The sequence below is a fragment of the Artemia sp. Qi Xiang Cuo genome, chromosome 2, assembly GCF_049724085.1.
Source record: "Artemia sp. Qi Xiang Cuo chromosome 2, ASM4972408v1, whole genome shotgun sequence".
Taxonomy (NCBI): Eukaryota; Metazoa; Arthropoda; class Branchiopoda; order Anostraca; family Artemiidae; genus Artemia; species Artemia sp. Qi Xiang Cuo.
The window spans coordinates 60,182,084-60,202,004 of record NC_142795.1 but is presented as its reverse complement, the minus strand read 5'-3'; the positions used below and the strand labels follow the sequence as shown (position 1 = coordinate 60,202,004).

General features: G+C 36.1%; 2 protein-coding genes across 6 annotated transcripts in view; one reads left to right on the top strand and one right to left on the bottom strand.

Annotated features, from left to right (window-relative positions):
• Positions 1–12,089, top strand: part of LOC148955453 (ciliary microtubule associated protein 1A-like) — a 67,273-nt gene extending 55,184 nt beyond the window's left edge. For 2 of the 3 annotated variants that reach the window (XM_089102337.1, XM_089102343.1), the window contains one exon: positions 11,084–12,089. In XM_089102337.1, coding sequence (XP_088958463.1) covers positions 11,084–11,161 — 78 coding nt within the window. In that variant the 3' untranslated portion in view covers positions 11,162–12,089. The remainder of the gene's footprint in view (positions 1–11,083) is intronic. The other variant, XM_089102348.1, reaches the window with a different exon arrangement.
• The window catches only part of barc (RRM1_TatSF1_like and RRM2_TatSF1_like domain-containing protein barc), a 178,427-nt gene that overhangs the window by 132,138 nt on the left and 26,368 nt on the right, over positions 1–19,921 (bottom strand). The window lies entirely within an intron of this gene.

Sequence of the window (19,921 nt, the reverse complement as noted above, 5' to 3'; positions counted from 1 at the left end):
TCTGACATAATTTTAATGGGATGAAAAAAAAGGTTTAATTCTAGGCCACTTAAAAATATAATATTATAGAAAAAATAGTATTTTGTGATAAAAAGGTTCTCAAAGAGTAAACTAGAAAATTAGCTAAAAATATTATTATGAGATAGCGGCGAAGATATGTCAAAGAGTAGAACAGAGTGGTTTCCTTGCAAAAAACTATATTTAGATATGTAATAGGGGTTAATATCTCACAGAGATAAGTTTATATTTGGATTGTAAAAGAAAAAAATGAATAAATAGAAAGGTAGGAAAAAATGCTTACATTTGCATACCCCGGCTGGGCTTGGGCACCCGAAGGACCAGGTAGTGCGTGTTGGAGGGTGGACGGGGCGGCGTCGCTATGTTCTTGCGCGACTGGGCCGGCTATTTCACGATCTTCCATAGCTTCGGCAGGATTGGTAGCCGTCCACTCTCTCTTTAACTTAAAACCAAGCTGCATTGGGGCTGGCACTGATGGGGCTGCCTCTTCATCTCTGGCTTTCTTGAGTGGAGGGGGCACGCATTCTTCATAATTGGCCTTAAAAAGAAGAGAAAAAATTAGTTTCAAAATAATTTGCCCCCTTTTTCACAGAAAGAAAGTTAGTACTCCCCTAACCTAACCTAGCCATAATTTTGTCTAGAAAACATTTGTCTCACAGACGCCCCTCCCCCCCCATTTTAAGTAAAGCAAAAGTTAAAATTTACGAGAAAAATAATAAACTAAGGAATCAAATGCTATTCAATTTACGCATAATAAAGTTATTTATTCTTTTTCTTAAAAATCCCGGGCCCTTTTCAGTAAAGCAAAAGTCAAATTTGCGATGAAGAAGCTATGATGTTAATTTGATCAAAATTATCCTTTTTACTGTGAGATCCTTTGGTTAAGCCGCTAACGTAAGGATTATGAGGCCGGATGTACTTTTAAAGGGGTGACAGTAATTATCACCTGTTTAAATCATAGCGGAAATGTTTAAGTCAAGCTAGCGGCGGCTTAAATAGAAACGGTTTATTAATAGCTAAGGGTTGTCACTTTTAGAAATTGAGAAAGCAAGAATTATATCGATAAAAAGAGTATTATTTCTATTGCAAGAATTAAAGTCGTAAGGAGTGGGGGGTTTAGATGGTTAAACAGAGCATATTTTATAGTCTTCTAACGACTATAAAGATAGCATAGTGGAGTTTGTATTAGAGTGGGAGGCAGGGGGGGGGGGGGATTTAGCTGGAAATATAGAGGGAAGGATAATTATTTCTTTTTGCGAGAATTTGGTTGTAAAACAATGGTAGAGGGAGGGGGGGGGATTTAGCTGGAAATATAGAGGGAAGGAATTTATCTAAATGGTATTTCTTTTTGCGAGAATTTGGTTGTAAAACAATGGTGGGGGGGGGATTTAGATGTAAATATAGCGTGAAGGAATGTATAGAAATTGTATTTATTTTTGAGAGAAATTGGTATTGTAAAAAACTGTTTGAGGGTGGGGGTCTTTTGCTGGAAATATAGAGGGAAGGATAATTATTTCTTTTTGCGAGAATTTGGGATTGTAAAACAATGGTGGAGGGAGGGGGGATTTAGCTGGAAATATAGAGGGAAGGAATTTATCGAAATGGTATTTCGTTTTGCGAGAATTTGGTTGTAAAACAATGGTGGGGGGGGATTTAGCTGGAAATATAGAGGGAAGGAATTTATCGAAATGGTATTTCTTTTTGCGAGAATTTGTGATTGTAAAACAATGGTGGAGGGAGGGGGGATTTAGCTGGAAATATATAGGGAAGGAATTTATCGAAATGCTTTATCTTTTGGCGAGAATATTGGAGGTTACCCCACGGGTTGCGGGCGTGGTTATGGCGAAGGAATGAGAGTTTTTATAAATTATTATAAAGGGAATAACTTTATGCTAGAATATGGGATAGTAGAAAATGGTGGGAGGGAGGGGGGGATTTAGCTGGAAATATAGAGGGGAGGAATTTTTTTAAATTGTATTTCTTTTTGCGAGAATTTGGTTGTAAAACAATGGTGGGGGGGGGATTTAGCTGGAAATATAGAGGGAAGGAATTTATCGAAATGGTATTTCTTTTTGCGAGAATTTGGTTGTAAAACAATGGTGGGGGGGGGGATTTAGCTGGAAATATAGAGGGAAGGAATTTATCGAAATGATATTTCTTTTTGCGAGAATTTGGGATTGTAAAACAATGGTGGAGGGAGGGGGGATTTAGCTGGAAATATAGAGGGATGGAATTTATCGAAATGCTATTTCTTTTTGCGAGAATTTGGGATTGTAAAACAATGGTGGAGGGAGGGGGGATTTATCTGGAAATATAGTGGGAAGCAAATTCATGAAAAGCTATTTCTTTTCGGTAGCAGTTGTGATTTTCAAACATTGGTTGCGGGAGGGGGGAGTGAGATGGAAATATAGAGGTAACTATGTCCATGGAAATTATATTTGTATATGCGAGAATTTGGTTGTAAAACAATGGTCGAGGGCGGGGGGAGTTAGCTGGAAATATAGAGGTAAGGATGTCCATGGAAAATTCGTTTGAAAATAAAAAATGTACTTACATGGTAAATTGAAGTTGCCAAGGCTTCAAGTTGATCAAATTTATCCATTGTTGTTTACAAAGCGTCAAAATACTTTCTGATAATTGAATCACATTGCACACCCGTTATATACGAAATCTCAAGGGTGAATTGTTATGTAACGGGGAAAATCATATGTAAGCATGTCTCTGATTGGCTGAGAAGGAGGATGTATCCGACTCGCTGATTGGCTGAGAAGGAAACACGTGATCTAACTGTTTCCGGGAAACTCTTAACATTTTGGCTCGAGAGCAACAACAAATACTATTTCTGGACACCATGACATTCGCAATCGATTACGCAATCAAGTTCTCGGAAATCCACTTCCCCTTCGATTACGCAATCAATTTCTCGGAAATTCACTTCCCCTTCGAGTCCTAGATCAATAACATTGTTCCCGTTAGAATTCAATGCGCATGTGCAACCTTCGCCCCGGAGCCATTACACATAGAAACATCAAATAAATCGACCTTGGAAAAAGAGGTCATTGACCCCATTAACCACGTGTTCTCCCTAGGGAGGCTATGCCCTTATTTGGGGTGCAAAAAAGTTGTAGGTGGCAGCAGGGGTGAGCAATGGGACCTCCTGATAGGGTTCTACTAGCAATACTTACAACGTATTCCCCGGGAACTGGGGGGGGGGGGGTCGACACAGGAGTTTTTCTTATCCAACCTTTGAACTATTTTTAACGAAATGGTCATACGTAAAGCAGTTTTTATTATATGATCTTTGAACTATTTTTAACAAAATGGCTACCTCAAATTTTTTATCAGATGTTTTGACTCTTGAAAAGGGCACTAGAACTCTCGATTTTCAATCGAATGAGCCCCCTTTGAAGTTTATACGACGACCGCTTCTACATGAAGAGTCTCTGGGAAAAAATAAATGGAGTATGGGGAAGGCTAGGTGCCCTCCAATCACTTTTGAATCTTAAAAAGTGGATTACAACTTTCAGTTTCCAATCAAATGAGCCCTCTAGGAAGTTTATACGAGCATCCCTTCCATAACAGCCATATATGCCCCCAAGGCATAACTCAAAACGCCTACCCCCGGCCCTGGGGGGCTGTGGCGACATCGGAGTTTTTTGTTATCAGAACTTAGAACTATTTGTAACAAAATGTCTATCTCAAAATTTGTATCTGATGCATTTAGGGCGTGGAGGAGGGGGGGGGCTAGTTGCCCTCCAATTTCTTTTGACTCTTAAATAGTGAACAAGAACTTTCAATTTCCAATCAAATGAGCCCTCTGCGCGGTTTATACAAGCATCCCTTCCATAAGAACTATATATGCCCCTAGAGCATTACTCATAACGCCCACCTCCGGGCCCTGGCGGGTTCCGTCGACACAGGAATTTTTCTTATCTGACCTTTTAACTATTTTTAATGAAATGGGTATTATAAAAATTTTATCGGGTGGGCTTGGGAAAAAAAGGGGGTGGGGGGGGGCTAGTTGCTCTCGGATATCTTTTGACTCTCAATAAAACTTTCAATTTCCAATCAAATGAGCCCCCTCTAAAGTTTATACGAGCATCACTTCCATAAGAATCATATACGCCCCCAGGACAACACTTACAACGCCTATCCCCCGGGCCCTGGGGGGGTTTTTGTTATCTAATTTTTGAACAATTACCAAAAAACTGGCATCTCAAAATTTGTAGCGGAAGGGTTTGGGGGAAAAGAGCATGGGGGGCTAGTTACCCTTAACTCTCTTGACTCTTAAAAAGTGAACTAGAACTTTCAATTTCCAGTCAAATGAGCCCTCAATGAAGTTTATACGAGCATCCCTTTTATAAAAACCATACATGCCCATAGGGCATAACTAAGAACGCCTTCCCCTGGGCCCTGGGGGGTTGTATTAACACCAATTTTTTTTCTTATCCGACCCTTGAACTATTTTCAACAAAATGTCTATCCCAAAATTTGCATCAGATGGGTTTAGAAAAAGAAGGCGAGCTGCCCTCGGATCTCTTTTGACTATTAAAAAGCGAGCTTGAACTTTCAATTTCCAATCAAGTGAGCCCTCTCTGAAGTTTATACGAGCATCCCTTTCATACGATTCATATATGCCCCAGGGCATAACAACGCATGCCCCCAGGCCCTGGGGGGTGTGACGACACCTGAGTTTTTGTTTTCTGACTTTTGAGCAATTTTTAACTTAATGGCTATCTCGAAATTTTTATTGGATGAATTTGGGGAAAAAGGGGCTAGGGGGGGGGCTAGTTGCTCTCCAATCTCTTTTGACTCTAAAAAACTGAACTAGAACCTTCAATTTCCAATCATATGAGCCACCTCTGAAGTTTTTAAGAGCATCTCTTCAATGAGAGCCATATATTTCCCCAGGGCATAACTTACAGCACCTGCCCTCGGGCCCTTGGGGGCTGTGTCAACCCCAGAGTCTTCGTTATATGGTCTTTGAACTGTTAAAAAAAACTATCTCAAAGTTCTTATCGGATGGGTTTGAGGAAAAAAGGGCATGGAGGGGGGGGGTAGGTGCCCTCCAATCTCTTTAGACTCTTAAAAGGTAAACTAGAACTTTCAATTTCCAATCAAATGAGCCTTCTTTGAAGTTATTACGAGCATCCATTCCATAAGACCCACATATGCCCCCAGGGCATAACTTACACCACCTCCCCCCGGGCCCGGGGGGGCTGTGTCGACACAGGAAATTTTGTTATATGATCTTTGAACTATTTTTAACAAAATAGATATCTTAAAATTTTTATCGGATGCATTTGGGAAAAAGAGGTTTGGGTGGGGGGGGGGGAAGCTGGCTAACCTCCAATATCTTTTGACGATTAAAAAGTGAACTAGTACCTTCTATTTCCAATAAAATGAGCCCTCTCTGAAGTTTATATGAGCATTCCTTCCATTAGAACCACATATGCCCCCAGGGAATAACTTTATAACCCTTTCCCCTGAAGACTGTGGGGAGAGTGCTCTGCTCAAATATATACTTTCCAGAAGTTACAACTGCGTTGAACAACATGCCTATATCGAAATGTTGATTGGATATGTTGGGGAAAAGGTGGGCGTGGAAGGGGTGTCGGTTGCCTTAGAATCACCTTCGACTATTAAAAAGGGAACTAGCCATTTAAATTTCCAACTGAATGAGCCCTTTATGAAGTTTCTACGACAACGCTGTCTATACGAAACCTTATATGCCCCCAGGGCATAACTTACAACCCTTGCTCTGCGGGGAGTGGGGGGGTTGTCATCCTCAAAGACCTAATTTCCAGAACTTAAAACTACGTTGAATAGAATGGCTATCTCAAATTTTGGATTGGATTTGAGAAAAGTAGGGCGTAAGAGGGGGATTAGTTGCCGTCAAATAACTTTCGACTATTAAAAAGGGCACTAGCTCTTTGAATTTCTAATCAAATGAGCCTTTTTAGAAGTTTCTATGACAACGCTTTCTATAAAAACCTTATATGCCCCCAGGGCATAACTTACAACCCTTGCCCTGATGGCTGTAGGGAAGTGTCCTCCTCAAAAACATAATTTCTATCTGGAAATCAACTATGCTGAACAAAATGGCTATCTAAAAATTTTGATTGGATGTGTTTCGGGAAATGGTGGGTGTGGAAGGGGTGTTAGTTGCCTTTCAATCACTTTCAACTATTAAATAGGGCACAAGCCACTCCAATTTCCAATTGAATGAGCCCTTTTCGAAGTTTCTACGACAACTTCTTCGATACGAAATGCCCTGCTCTAAAGGAAAAGGATAATAAATAATACATTGTGCCAACATCGTTCGTATATGGCCCCTGGGCATAACTTAAAACCCTTGCCCTGAGGGTTGTGGGGGAGTGTCCTCCTCAAAAACATATTTTCTATCTGGAAATCAACTACGCTGAACAGAATGGCTATCTCAAAATTTTGATTGGATGTGTTTGGGGGAATGATAGGCGTGGGGGGGAGGCTAGTTGCCCTCCAATCACTTTTGATCCTTAAAAAGGGCACTAGAACTCCTCGATTTCCATTCGAATGAGCCCTCTTTGAAGTTTCTACGACGACCCCTTCCATATGAAGTGCCTCTGGGGAAAAAAATAAATAAATATTAATAATAAAACATTGGAGCCGTATGGCCTTTACTATAGCCAACGCTATAGCGTTGCCTCTGATAAAGAAAAAGAGTAAGTGCATCCAGGTTGTCAAAGACCACAGATAGAATTTTTTGAGAATGATACTAAGTTTTATAATTCAGGTCAACTTCAGAAGCTATAAAATCAAATTAAAATACAGTTTGTGTCAGGATTAAAAATTGTTGAAAAAGCTTCTCCAAAATACATATTAAACCCATACTATGGATTCTTAAAGAAGAAAACTGAAAAGATATACAATATTTTTTTTCCATGAAAAAGACTATGTCAATAAAAAATAAGAATTGACCAATTTAAAAAACTATTCCCAGGAAACAAGTTTTTCAAAGGAAAGTAAAGGGCTCTTGCAGGTTAAAATTGGGCAAAATTAAATTCAAACAAACTTTCTAATGTAAAACAACGGCAATTTACAACAGATGGACAAACAAAACTCAAAACGAGCCTGAATTAAAGTATACAGACAAGTCATACTCGAAACGAGCAGAAATCAACAAACGTAGGGCTGATAACCCCTATACCTTCTCAAGACCAGAAAAAAATTTGTGCTTTACTGAAAACAAAATACGTTTGAAATGTTTTCACCTTTCTTACTTTCATAAATAAAAAATTATCAAAACCTTAACCAAGAAATGTCTGCACATGTCAATTCAATTGACAATCCACGGTCATTTGTTGTTTGTTTGTTCAGTAAAGCGCATATGTTATTTTTTTAGTGCTATCAAGACGTATTTATGAAAAGCACATAAATATGAGTAGTAGCTTTTAATTAAGTCATTAAGCATCTATCTATCATCCTATGGTAGCCTGCTAGCCTTGGAAGAGAAATAAATGAAGAAATTATTTCCGCAATAACCTTTTACTATTAAGACAAACCTATTTAACTGTTTTCCTTCCTGAATCACCTTTAAATGAAAACTATTGACTGACTAGACAGTTTTTTTCAAAGCGTGTCATTAAATTTTAAGTGACTATAGGTTTTAGTTCGCTCTTTACTAGGTTGCAGCTACAGCTACTGCTACAACCTTGATGAAAAATAATTATTTGCGTGGTCATAAAGAGAGCATCCAAAAGTAATATCTTAGGCGCGGACAGTTCAAAGCATTGCTACAAATCAAATTTTATCAGGAACGCACACAGGCATCCATTTTGGGAGCTGCAAAGCGCAGAAAATTAATATCTAAAATAATGGGGAAAACAGTTGAAGTAAAAGATTTCAAGTGAAGGTGGCCCCACAAAACTTCCTTTACCAGCATACCTACCAAGACCCTGGTTAGTAGTTTCATCTTTTTAATGACAAAGTGTTGATAAATAAATCAGAGGCAATGCCTATAGTAAAGGCCATACGGCTCCAACGTTTTATTATTTGTATCTGCTGAGCTTAAGTTTAAAATGGCCTTTAGTTTTCTTTGAAAAACTTATTTTTCGGAAAGTTTTTTTTTTAATTAATCTTAAGAAATAGGCTACATATCAATGCCAAACAAAATGAAAGAGCTTCGTCGGTCGCATTAGTAGAAATCTGTTTAGGGGACATTCCATTAGATTACATTAGGGGTGGGGGGGGGTAAAACATAGCATATATTAAATACGTAACCTAACCTAGGCCCCTCCCCCGCCTAAACCCCAGAAAACAACAGTTTAAATATTGTAAACTCAATGAGAAACCATGCTCTTCGATCAATTTAGATAGCAATTACCCGCTTTACGGGTCTCCATCACTGCATTCCTTCGACAGTCTATAGCGCTCTCTACCATTAAGCGCAACTGTACCCAAAACACCTACCGTAATTCAAAGAAAGACGAACAGGACTCCCGGCTCAAAAGCCCCTGAAATTGAGTATGTCAGTATGCCCCATACCTCCCAATACAGTGTGCCCATGTATCCCCAGTTCAATGTGTTAAAACCCCTTGTATGCTGTAATGGAATGCCGCCTTTTTTCCATCACTCAAAGTAATGTGTAATCTGTGGGGAATTTAATTCGGAACAGGTGTACATAAAACATTATAGAAAAGGCAAATCACACTAGCATTATAAGATTCCCCAGAATTACCGATGACTAAAATGTGATTTCAAGATAAGCTGTATATTTCGGCTCTATATAGGCTACTATCTCTTTGGATTTAACTGATACCTGCCTTGATGTACAATGCTTGTACACATATCAAACAGTTCGTGGTAACGAACTGTAAGTAAGGAGCGACCCGGCTCAATGGTAACCGAAACTCAAGAAAACGGGTTTTTGATACCAATAGATATATCAACAGAATCAGATTTCAATGCTGATTTCAAATATAAAATTTTAATCAAGTTTAGTGATACACATAAACAGTTACGTGCCTGAGAAAATTTGGATGATTTTCAAAAAAAGAAGAACAGAAATTTTAAACACGACAGAACCTTAATGAAAATCCCGCACTCGTATAATGAGTTGTAGTGAACCATACCTCCGTGTTTTTAAGATCATATCTACAAAATGCGGACTCTTACATATTTTGCCAGAAGAAAGATCACGGAAGCGTGTTAATTTGTTTGTTTGTTTGTTTATTTGTTTTTTTGTTTTTTCTTTTTCCCAGGGGTGATCGTATCGACCCAGTGGTCCTAGAATATCATGGGAGGGCTCATTGGAAAGGAAATTAAAAGTTTTAGTGCCCTTTTTAAGTGACCAAAGAAAATGGAGGGCAACTAGGCCCCCTCCCACGCTAATTTTTTTCCGAAAGTCACCCGATTAAAATTTTGAGATAGCCATTTTGTTCAGCATGTTCGAAAATATGATAAATATGTCTTTTAGGATGACTTAATCCCCCGAATTTCCCAGAGGGAGGGCTAAAAGTTATGAACTTTACCCAATGTTAACATATAGTATTGGTTATTGGGAAGTATACAGAAGTTTTCAGGAGGTTTTTTTTCTGGTAGTGGGAGGGAAGGGTGGGTCGGTGGTTATGTTGGAGGATCTGTTCATGAAGGAAGTTTTCATGGGGGAAGGAAATTGCCATGAAGGGGGCGCCAGACTTGCCAGCATTATTTATTGGTTATTGGGAAGTATACAACCATTTTCAGGAAGGATTTTTTCTGGAGGGGAGGGGGGCTAGAGGAGGGGGTTAATCTGGAGAATATTTCCGTGGAGGATGTTTCTTTGGGGGAAGGGACCTTTCTATGAAGGGGGCGCCGGATTTCCAAGAATTATTTAAAAAACTATCAGAAATTAAATAAAAAAAAAAAAAGTTTTTTCAACTGAAATGTTAGAAGGAATATTAGAACTTAAAACGAACAGAAATTATAACGTATGTGAGGGGGGTCTCTTCCAATTCAATACCTCGCTCTTTACGCGACAGTTTTTTCAGTGCTTTCAACAGAGCTATCTATTCTATTGTAATTAAACGGCCTGTGTGATTTAGGGGTTTGTTAATAAAAATTTTTTTTAACTTTTAACGTAAAGACCTTGTTTTCGATTAAGAGGATAACCCTCTTATATACTTAATAACATATACGTAATAAAAAAAAAACGATAAAAAAACAAACGATACGGCTCAATATTAATCTAAATTTTTAAAAACGTAATTTTGATGTCAATAAATGTATCAAAAGAATGTGTTTATAATGCTGATTCTCAATATATAAATTTTATTAAGTTTAGTATTACTCATCAAAGGCTACGAGCCTGAGAAAATTTACTCGATTGTTTAAAGAGGGGGGAAACATCCCCTACAAGTGAAAGAATTTTAATGAAAATCACACCGTGAGATTCAGCGTATCAGAAAACCCTATTACATAGGTTTCAAGCTCATATCTGCAAAAATCTGCAACTTTGTATTTTTTGCCAGAAGAAAAATATACGAATATAGAAGTTAGTTACGTAAGTTAATTTGTAAACCCATTCATTTAGCAAAAGAAAAGTAAAATTCTTATGCAAATAAAAACTGCATTAACTAAAAAATGATCAGAAAATAAATAAAAAAAAAACAAGTTTTTTAAACTGAAAGTAAGGAGTGACATTAAAACTTAAAACGAACAGAAATTATTCCATATATGAAAGGGGCTGTCCCCTCCTCAACGCCTCGCGCTTTACGCTAAAGTTTTTTATTTTTTTAAAAAATAAAATTTTGAGAAAGAGTCAAACTTTATAGTAAACAGAGAGGCGTTGAGGAGGGGACAGCCCCTTTCATATACGGAATAATTTCTGTTCGTTTTAAGTTTTAATGTCGCTCCTTACTTTCAGTTTAAAAAACTTGTTTTTTTTTATTTAATCAGGAAGAAAAGCTGACTACGGTATTCCTTGCAGCCCTATGCTCCAGCCTTAAGAAAAAATAAAAATAAAACCATTTGCGATATATGCTAACTAGAACTAATTATAATATGAATAAATGAGAATTTAAATTAATTGGTTTATTTCTTGCAGGTGCATCTAGAGGGAGGCAAGAGATATTCATTTGGAGTCAAGCATTCACCGTATCTCGGATCACTGAAAGCGCACTAAGAACATTTGCCGTCTTTTCTCACGTTTATCAATTTTAACCATGTTATACCTAGGGCTGCGTTCCCGGTCAATTATCATTCATGATTAATTACTTGTTATTTCCTTCATCCTAAAATGGTTGACAACTAAAAAATCATTCTTTAATTATTTTGCTGTTATAATACCATGATTGGCTGATTTTTTTTTCTGTTATGCGTTGTTGAACGAACCCTAGATTAAATTTACACAAGGTTCGACACATGAAACGGCGAAGCAAATCTGAACAGAATCTGATCCATACGTTTCGGTATTCTTTTGTTTTTAATGTATTTCCGTTGTTGACTCTAGCAATACGTCTCAACGTTATATCAATCTTCTTTTTCTTGGTTAAACGGTATTAAAAAAGTTTGTTATCTGCTAAAAGTTAGCATCTATTTTTTCTTTTAACGATAGCGATAAAAAACAAAAACAGCAACGATAGCGCTGCTACACCTGAATTACGCTGTAAACCTGAATAAATGAATAAAATCACAAAAATGCTTAATTTGCAGCTAATTCTGCAAGCTGGCATAACAGGCTAAATCAACTTACATATGCGTGGGAAAATATTATTCGTATATTTTCCTAGGGCGAATCTCGAAGACCTTACAACAATTCCCATATTTTGCTTTAATAAAACAAAAAAGGAATTTTGAAGACTCACTTAAAAGCAAAATAATAGATACTAAATTTTTGGCAGAGAATCGTCCATAGGTAGGCCAAATTTGGTAGCGGAATTACTAGTGATTTATTAGTGCCTTTTCGCCGTTAAATACATGTGCATCTCTCTCAGTTTTGTTAAATGTTAGTTTAAATTCTGTGATAGGTGTTGACACTAACAAATCCGGTGTGTATTGTATAAAAATAGATTTTAGAATAAAATTGTAATCACATAAGAATAAAATTTGCACCAGGGAATACAATAGCAATGTAGTATGTAAACACGAGAGCGACTCGACCCAATAGTAACCGAAACTAAACAAAATTTTTTATAACAATAGATCAAACAGTTCATGGTAACGAACTGTAAGTAAGAAGCGACTCGGCCCAATAGTAACCAAAATTATAAAAAAAACAGAATTTGTATAACAAGATAAGTAAAACAAAATTGCTTTCTATGCTGATTCCCAATATATAAGATTTATTAAGTTTAATGCTTATATCTCAAAAGCTATGAGGCTGATAAAATTTGCCGGATTTTCGAAAAAGAGGGGGAAAATACCCTAAACGTCAAGGAATCTTATCCCAAACCGGAGCTTCAGACTCAGCGTATCAGAGAACTAACTACTACTAACAACTCATCGCAGCACCAAGCCGCCTGAGGCCAACCCAGCTACGCACGCTCCTCCTCCACCCCAATCGATTCAAAGCCTCCCTTTTTACACCCGCCCCGGAAGTTCCCATTTCCTTTAAATCTTTCTTTATGGCGTCCTCAGAGAACCGTAGCCTACTATAAATGTGTCAAGTTCCCATCTGTAAAAATGTAGAATTTTATATTGTTTGGCAGAAGAAAGATCACGTATGCATTTTTTTTTGTTTTTTTTTGTTTTTTTTCTTCCCATCAACTATTTATTGTTGTTCTGACACTTCATTCCAACTCCTTATCAACGACTCCCAGAACACAAGAGCCGTTTAATTAGAATCATAAGCTTTTTAAAAGTACTTACAAAAAACGGAAAGAACGAAGTATTGAGGACGGGGCAGCCCCTTTCATATACGGTATAAATTCTGCTCGTTTTAAGTTTTAACGTTGCTCCTTACTTTCAGTTTAAAAAAATTGCTTGTTCTTTTTTATTTAACACATCAAAAGAATTTTTTATACTGATTCCAAATATATAAAATTCATTAAGTTCAAGTTTACCCATCAAAAGCTAAATGCCTGAGAAAATGTGCATGATTTCCTAAAAAGGAGGAAACAACCCCAAAAAGCCAAGTTATCTTAATGAAAACCACACCATCAGAACCCTACAGTAAAAATTTCAGCTCTTATTTACAAAAATATGGAGTTTTGATTATTTTTTTTTACCACAAGAAAGACCATCGATGTGTTTTTTTTTTGTTTTTTGTTGTTTTTTGCAGGGGTGATCGTATCGAGCCAATGATCCTAGAAGATCGGGAGAAGGCTCATTTGAACGGAAATCAAAAGATCTAGTGCTCTTTTTAAATGGCCAAAAAGATTGGAGGGTATCTAGCCCCCATCCACGCCCTCTTCTTCCCCAAGGACATCAGATCAAAATTTTAGAAAACCATTTGGTTCACCATATGGGAAAGGTTCAACAACTATACCTCCGGGGATGAAATGACTGCCCACACCCTGTGGGGGGAGATATGCAATTGGTACACTGCTTACATATAGTATATGTTATTGGGAAATATGCCAATTCGGGGGGGGGGAGATTTCTGCGGGGAAGGAGCAAAATTTCTGAAGGGGTTTTTCTAGGGGAAATTTTACATAGTGGGAGGAGGCAATGGGATTTCCTGACATTATTTGAAAAACGGTCATAAATTTCAATTAAATTCATTTTTATTTAAAACCAAAAACATAACAACTAAATTACTAATAACCGCCCCAAAAAAGAAAACAAGATTTTTTTCAACTGAAAGTAATTAGCAGCATTAAAAACTAAAATGAGCAGAAACTACTCCGTGTACGAGGGAGGTTCGCCTTCCTCAACCTTCATATTTTGTGCTAAAGTTTTCCTTTTTGTCTCAATTTTTTAAGAAAGACTCAATTATTTAAGAAAGGGCCATTGAATTTGAATTAAAATATTTTTAAAGAACTGCATTATTGTGGCGTAAAGAGCGAAGGTTGAGGGAGAGACAGTCCCCTCTTATACGGAATAATTTCTGTTCTGTTTAAGTTTTAACGTTGCTCCTTACTTTAATTTTTTTAAAACCTTTTTTCTAATTTAAAGACTTAAATGTTACTATGATATATTCCTCTTTTCTTAGTTTTAGAGAGAAGTTAAGTTGTATCCTAAAACTTATAAAAAGAATTCTTTCTTGTTAGTTCTAAGTTTCGATTTCGAATTTTGTTTCCAACAGAAAAACCTCATTTTTTGGTAAGTATTGCTCCTTTTTTAAGTTAGAAAACAATACCTTTTGAGAAAACTAAAAAAAAGTGCTAGACTTCAGCCCTCTCATAACAGTTTACAATCCTAGGAAGAAAAAGTTGACAATAATTGTGCTACCTATGCCAAAATGTTATTGTCATTAGTTTTCCCGATATGAGACGGTAAATCTCCAGTTAACGAATTTTGACCACAACAAACTGACTTTACATCTCAAAATTTACACTCTCCAGCATAGTGGCCCTCAATAGGTCACAGTTTTTTTCCAGCAAAAAAAAAGGCAAGAAACGCCACTTAGTTGTGGCACGATCTATTTCATGACTCAATAGGGCACTGGGTTTTTCATCGTACGTTTAAACAAGCCATTTCACCATATTCTACAACCACTGGTTCTACATTATGACCGCTGGAAAAAGGAAAAAGAAGGAGCATATCAGCACTACCTTACTAATTTTTTGTAATTTTTTCGGACCAAACGGGTGAGATTATACGATTCCGGATTAGGGGCACTGACCTTAAGCCAGAATACGTGTATACCTTTTGGATTTGTGGAGCCACCTAGTAAGTAACATCTGTACTATAACTGACGAAATCTTAAGTTATGAGTTTATTATTGTTATACTCAATGGACAGTCATTAGTGTAGCTATAATTATAATTAGAAATTTGGAAATACAGAAAATAAAAGGGATGGAAAGTGCAGCAATTCGATGTGGAAATAAAACTGAAAATATGATTAGTTGCAGCTTTATAAAAAACAAAACGTATTTTTGCTTGTTTGGCTGAAAATCGTTCCTAATTGATAGAAACCAATAAGATGGTATATAAGACTCCATAATAAAGCCAAAAGAGGGGGTACAGATCCCACCCCATTCGAACGAGCGAGTAAAAATTATAGCTAAAGTTAGTATATTTTTTAATTTAATATAGTTGAACACCCTTTGTAGGTAGGTTAAGTCATAGACTGAAAAATGCTAGGGTCTGATATCATTTATGCTAGAAGAATAAATGTCAGCAAAAAGTCATAAGAAGAGAGAGAAGGGAAAGGGCTAAGGAAAACATATTTTTGTTATAGAAAAATAGGATGTTTAATGCAGAAAAGTATGTTTTGTTAATAAAATTTGACAGCTATTTTTAACTTTTTTTTCCCTGGGCTTCTAGTGATCCAGAGTGACCGTGGGCTTCTAGTAGATCCACGACAAATTTGGACCTGTTGCTATGATTTTAAAGATTTAAAAAAGACTCACTAAATTTTTTCTATAAAAAAAAACACAATTTATCTTTCATAAAAAATAACTGGAGTTTATACTTTCTAAGACATTAAAAAATAGCGATAGCTCAATCTATTGTAAATTTGCTCAAAAATAATTTTTTTAAAACGGGGACAAGAAATTTTCTTTCTCAATTTTCCCTCAAGTCCCAAGAATTTTCAAATTTATGTTTTACTGGTCTTGGCTACAATTACACTAGAAATTGTTCATTCAACATGCAAAACTATAAATTAGGTTTTTTAAGGTTACTCTATCACATCTATTTAAATTAGGCGCTACTTTACAAAGCTTTTTTTTTTACTGAAAAAATGGATGATACCAACTATAGCTCTTTTCAATGCAATCTTCGCGTTGTGTCATCCAGATTAACCTCTGATGCTCAAGGACTACCTTACTTTAGCCTGCATAGAGAAGGAGGGTAGTATTTCAAGCCTAAAAGACTTATCCAAAGGACCCCTTCTGGGGAAAAAGTCTAGCCTATAAACTAGGCTATTATACTAGTTCTATTACGTGAAGCTAGGCTATTACATGAAAAATTCATTTAGTATTCTGTAGAACATTTTGATTCTTATGCACTTGTACCAGCTCTGCCAGCCATAGAAGTACACAAAAAAAGGATTTAGATAGGTCAGAAGTTTGGGAAAATTTGTTAAGAGCCTTAATTTCGGGAAAAAAACTATTTATTTGAGAGACATCATTTGTATATACATCAGTATTACAATGACGTTGTCAACACTTGTCACGCTTGTGAGCAAAAATTGAAGATTTTCAGGTATAGAGAAGTACGCTAAATTGCTTAAAGAGCAAAAAACTGGTAAGTGTAAAAATATTTGTATATATTTTAACAAGGGACTACAAGAATTCAAAAACCTTAAACAATAAAACCAAAAGTTTGAAGCTTAGTAGAATTTGTTGTTAGAAATCAGACTTGCTGTAATAATCAAATATCTTTGAATAGACTGCAGTATGAAAAGAAATTTAATTGCATAAACAGCAAAAAAACTGGTAATTGCAAAAATATCTGTATATATCTTAACAAAGGATTACAACAATTCAAAAACCATGAACAATAAAACCAAAAGTTTGAAGCTTAGTAAAAATTATTGGTAGAAATCGGACAAGCTGTAATAATCAAATATTTTTGAATTAAGAACAAAAGTAAAGAATTAATTCCGTTAACATCTCTTATCTGGATTATTCAGATGATATCCTTTTGATCAGTAGGACTAAAAAGGGGCTTTCTTTGTCTGTCTCAACAATTGCATCTAAACTTCATACCATTGGACTTTCTCTTAATCTTTCAAATTGTGAATATCTCTCATTTAATAGTAATAATATGACCCTCTAGTTTGCAGATCCTTTTCTGTCCTGTCAGTTCCTTCTTTCTGGTGGCTGGGTATCAATGTTAGTAAAACCCTAAAATCTATCCAAAAGCTTGTTGTTGCTGAATACAAGAAGAAAATTCAGTTAAATTATTCTAAAATTGTTGCAAATCGAAGTACATACAATAGGTGTCTTGCTAAATTATATTTGGTTTTTACAGATCACTTGGTTTTGTTTCTGTCTGGAATTTACACTATTTTTCATCAAAAAGAGATCAGATCACTTCATTCGTATTATTTCTGGTTTTCCCGCTTTCTATTGTATCTGCCTCCATGGTATAGAAATCGGAATATCATATCTGTTTACAGTCTTCTGGATATTGGATCAAGGCTTACAGAACTTTCTGGCAAACTACTCAGTCTACATATAAGCATCTGCCAGCCCACAGTGGCCTTACTCGTTTGCTGTAGCTTTTGTTCTTTTTTTTTGTTGTTGTTGAAGTTGTTTGTTTTGTGATTTTTAATTTCCGCAATAGTAATTTAAATTCGTTATATTCATGAACAGGTAATATTCAAACATTTCAAATATGAAGGTCTAAATTATTAAATGATGCTCCATTAAGTTCTGGTCTGCTGTATTAAGTCTTGGTCTGTCTTTTGTCATAAATTAAATAAAAAAAAAAACAAGTTTTTTAAACTGAAAGTTTGACTCTGTCTCACAACTTTATTTTTTAAAACAATAAAAAACTTTAGCGTAAAGAGCGAGGCGTTGAGGTGGGGACAGCCCCTTTCATATACGGAATAATTTCTGTTCGTTTTAAGTTTTCATGTCGCTCCTTACTTTCAGGTTAAAAAACTTGTTTTTTTTTATTTAATTTCTGATCGTTTTTTAGTTAATGCAGCTTTTATTTGCATAAAAATTTTACTTTTCTTTTGCTAAATGGATGTCTTTACAAATTAACTTACGTAACTAACTTCTATATTCGTATATTTTTCTTCTGGCAAAAAATACAAAGTTGCAGATTTTTGCAGATATGAGCTTGAAACCTATGTAATAGGATTTTCTGATACGCTCAATCTGACGGTGTGATTTTCATTGAAATTCTTTCACTTTTAGGGGATGTTTCCCCCCTCTTTAAAAAATTGGGTAATTTTCTCAGGCCCGTAGCCTTTGATTAGTAATACTAAACTTAATAAAATTTATATATTTAGAATCAGAATTATAAACACATTCTTTTGATACATTTATTGACATCAAAATTCCGTTTTTAAAAGTTTCGATTATTATTTAGTCGTATCGATTGTTTTTTTATTGTTTTTTTTTTATTACTTATATGTTAATACGTATATGAGGGGGTTCTCCCCTGAGCCAATAACACGGACTTTACGTTAAAAGTTAAAACAAATTTTGATTCACAAACCCCTGAATCACAAAGGCCGTTTAATTAGAACAGATAGCTCTTTTGAAAGCACTAAAAAAAAACTGTAGCGTATAGGAAGAGCGAGGTATTGACTTGGGGGAGAACCCCCTCACATACGTTATAATTTCTGTTCGTTTTAAGTTCTAATATTCCTTCTTACATTTCAGTTGAAAAAACTTGTTTTTTTTTAATTTAATTTCTGATCGTTTTTTAAATAATGCTTTGAAATCCGGCGCCCCCTTCATAGAAATGTCCCTTACCCCAAAGAAACATCCTCCACGGAAATATTCTCCAGATCAACCCCCTCCTATAGCCCCCCCCTCCAGAAAAAATCCTTCCTGAAAATGATTGTATACTTCCCAATAACCAATAAATAATGCTGGCAAGTCCGGCGCCCCCTTCATGGCACTTTCCCTTCCCCCATGAACAGATCCTCCAACATAACCACCGTCCCACCCATCCCAACCCCTAACCGCAAAAAACCACCAGAAAAAATCTGTATAAATACCAATAACCAAAACTATGTTAACATTGGGTAAAGTTCATAACTTTTAGCCCTCCCTCTGGGAACTTCGGGGGATTAAGTCATCCTAAAAGACATATTTATCATATTTTCGACCATGCTGAACAAAATGGCTATCTCAAAATTTTGATCGGGTGACTTTGGGAAAAAAATGAGCGTGGGAGGGGGCCTAGTTGCCCTCCATTTTTTTTGGTCACTTAAAAAGGGCACTAGAACTTTTAATTTCCGTTCCAAGGAGCCCTCCCACGATATTCTAGGACCACTGGGTCAATACGATCACCCCTGGGGAAAAAAAAACAAAAAAAAACAAAAAAAAACAAACAAACAAACAAACAAATAAACACGCATCCGTGATCTTTCTTCTGGCACAAAATGTAAAATTCCACATTTTTGTAGATAGGAGCTTGAAACCTCTACAGTAGGGTTTGCTGATACGCTGAATCTGATGGTGTGATTATCATTAAAGTCTTATGGCTTTGAAGGGTTGTTTTCCCCTTTTTTTCAAAATCAGTCAAATTTTCTCAGGCGCATAACTTCTGATTGGTAGCCATAAACTTGATGAAAGATATATATTTGAAATCAGCATTGAAATCTGATTCTTTTTATATATCTATTGGTATCAAAAACCCGTTTTCTAGAGTTTCGGTTACCATTGAGCCGGGTCGCTCCTTACTTACAGTTCGTTACCACGAACTGTTTGATAGTCATTTTTTTTGTATCTTGAACGTTTTTCTTTTCTTTGGTTACTCTGCTCTTGTGAAGTTTTTAAGTTTTATGTACTCATGTATGTAGTGTATTATCTACTTTTTTCTTTATACTCAACAATTATCATTTTTGTATATGATGTCTGTTAAAAATAAATTATTATTTAGCTAGGATGTAAGTGAAAACATAATTTGATGCCTTGTTTATGCTCTTTCATAATTCAATAATTGCTTCTGGGGCTAATTGCATCTTGTGCCCTTAAAGGGTCCCCAATTATTTATATGAATTATAAAAGAGCATAAAAAAGCATCAAATGATCTTTTCACTTTCACTAGCTAAATTATATGGCCCACTGCAAATTTACCATGAACTTTACCCCCCCCCCCCCCATCACCCCCCTAATGTGCAAATATATAGCCTACCCTGAATT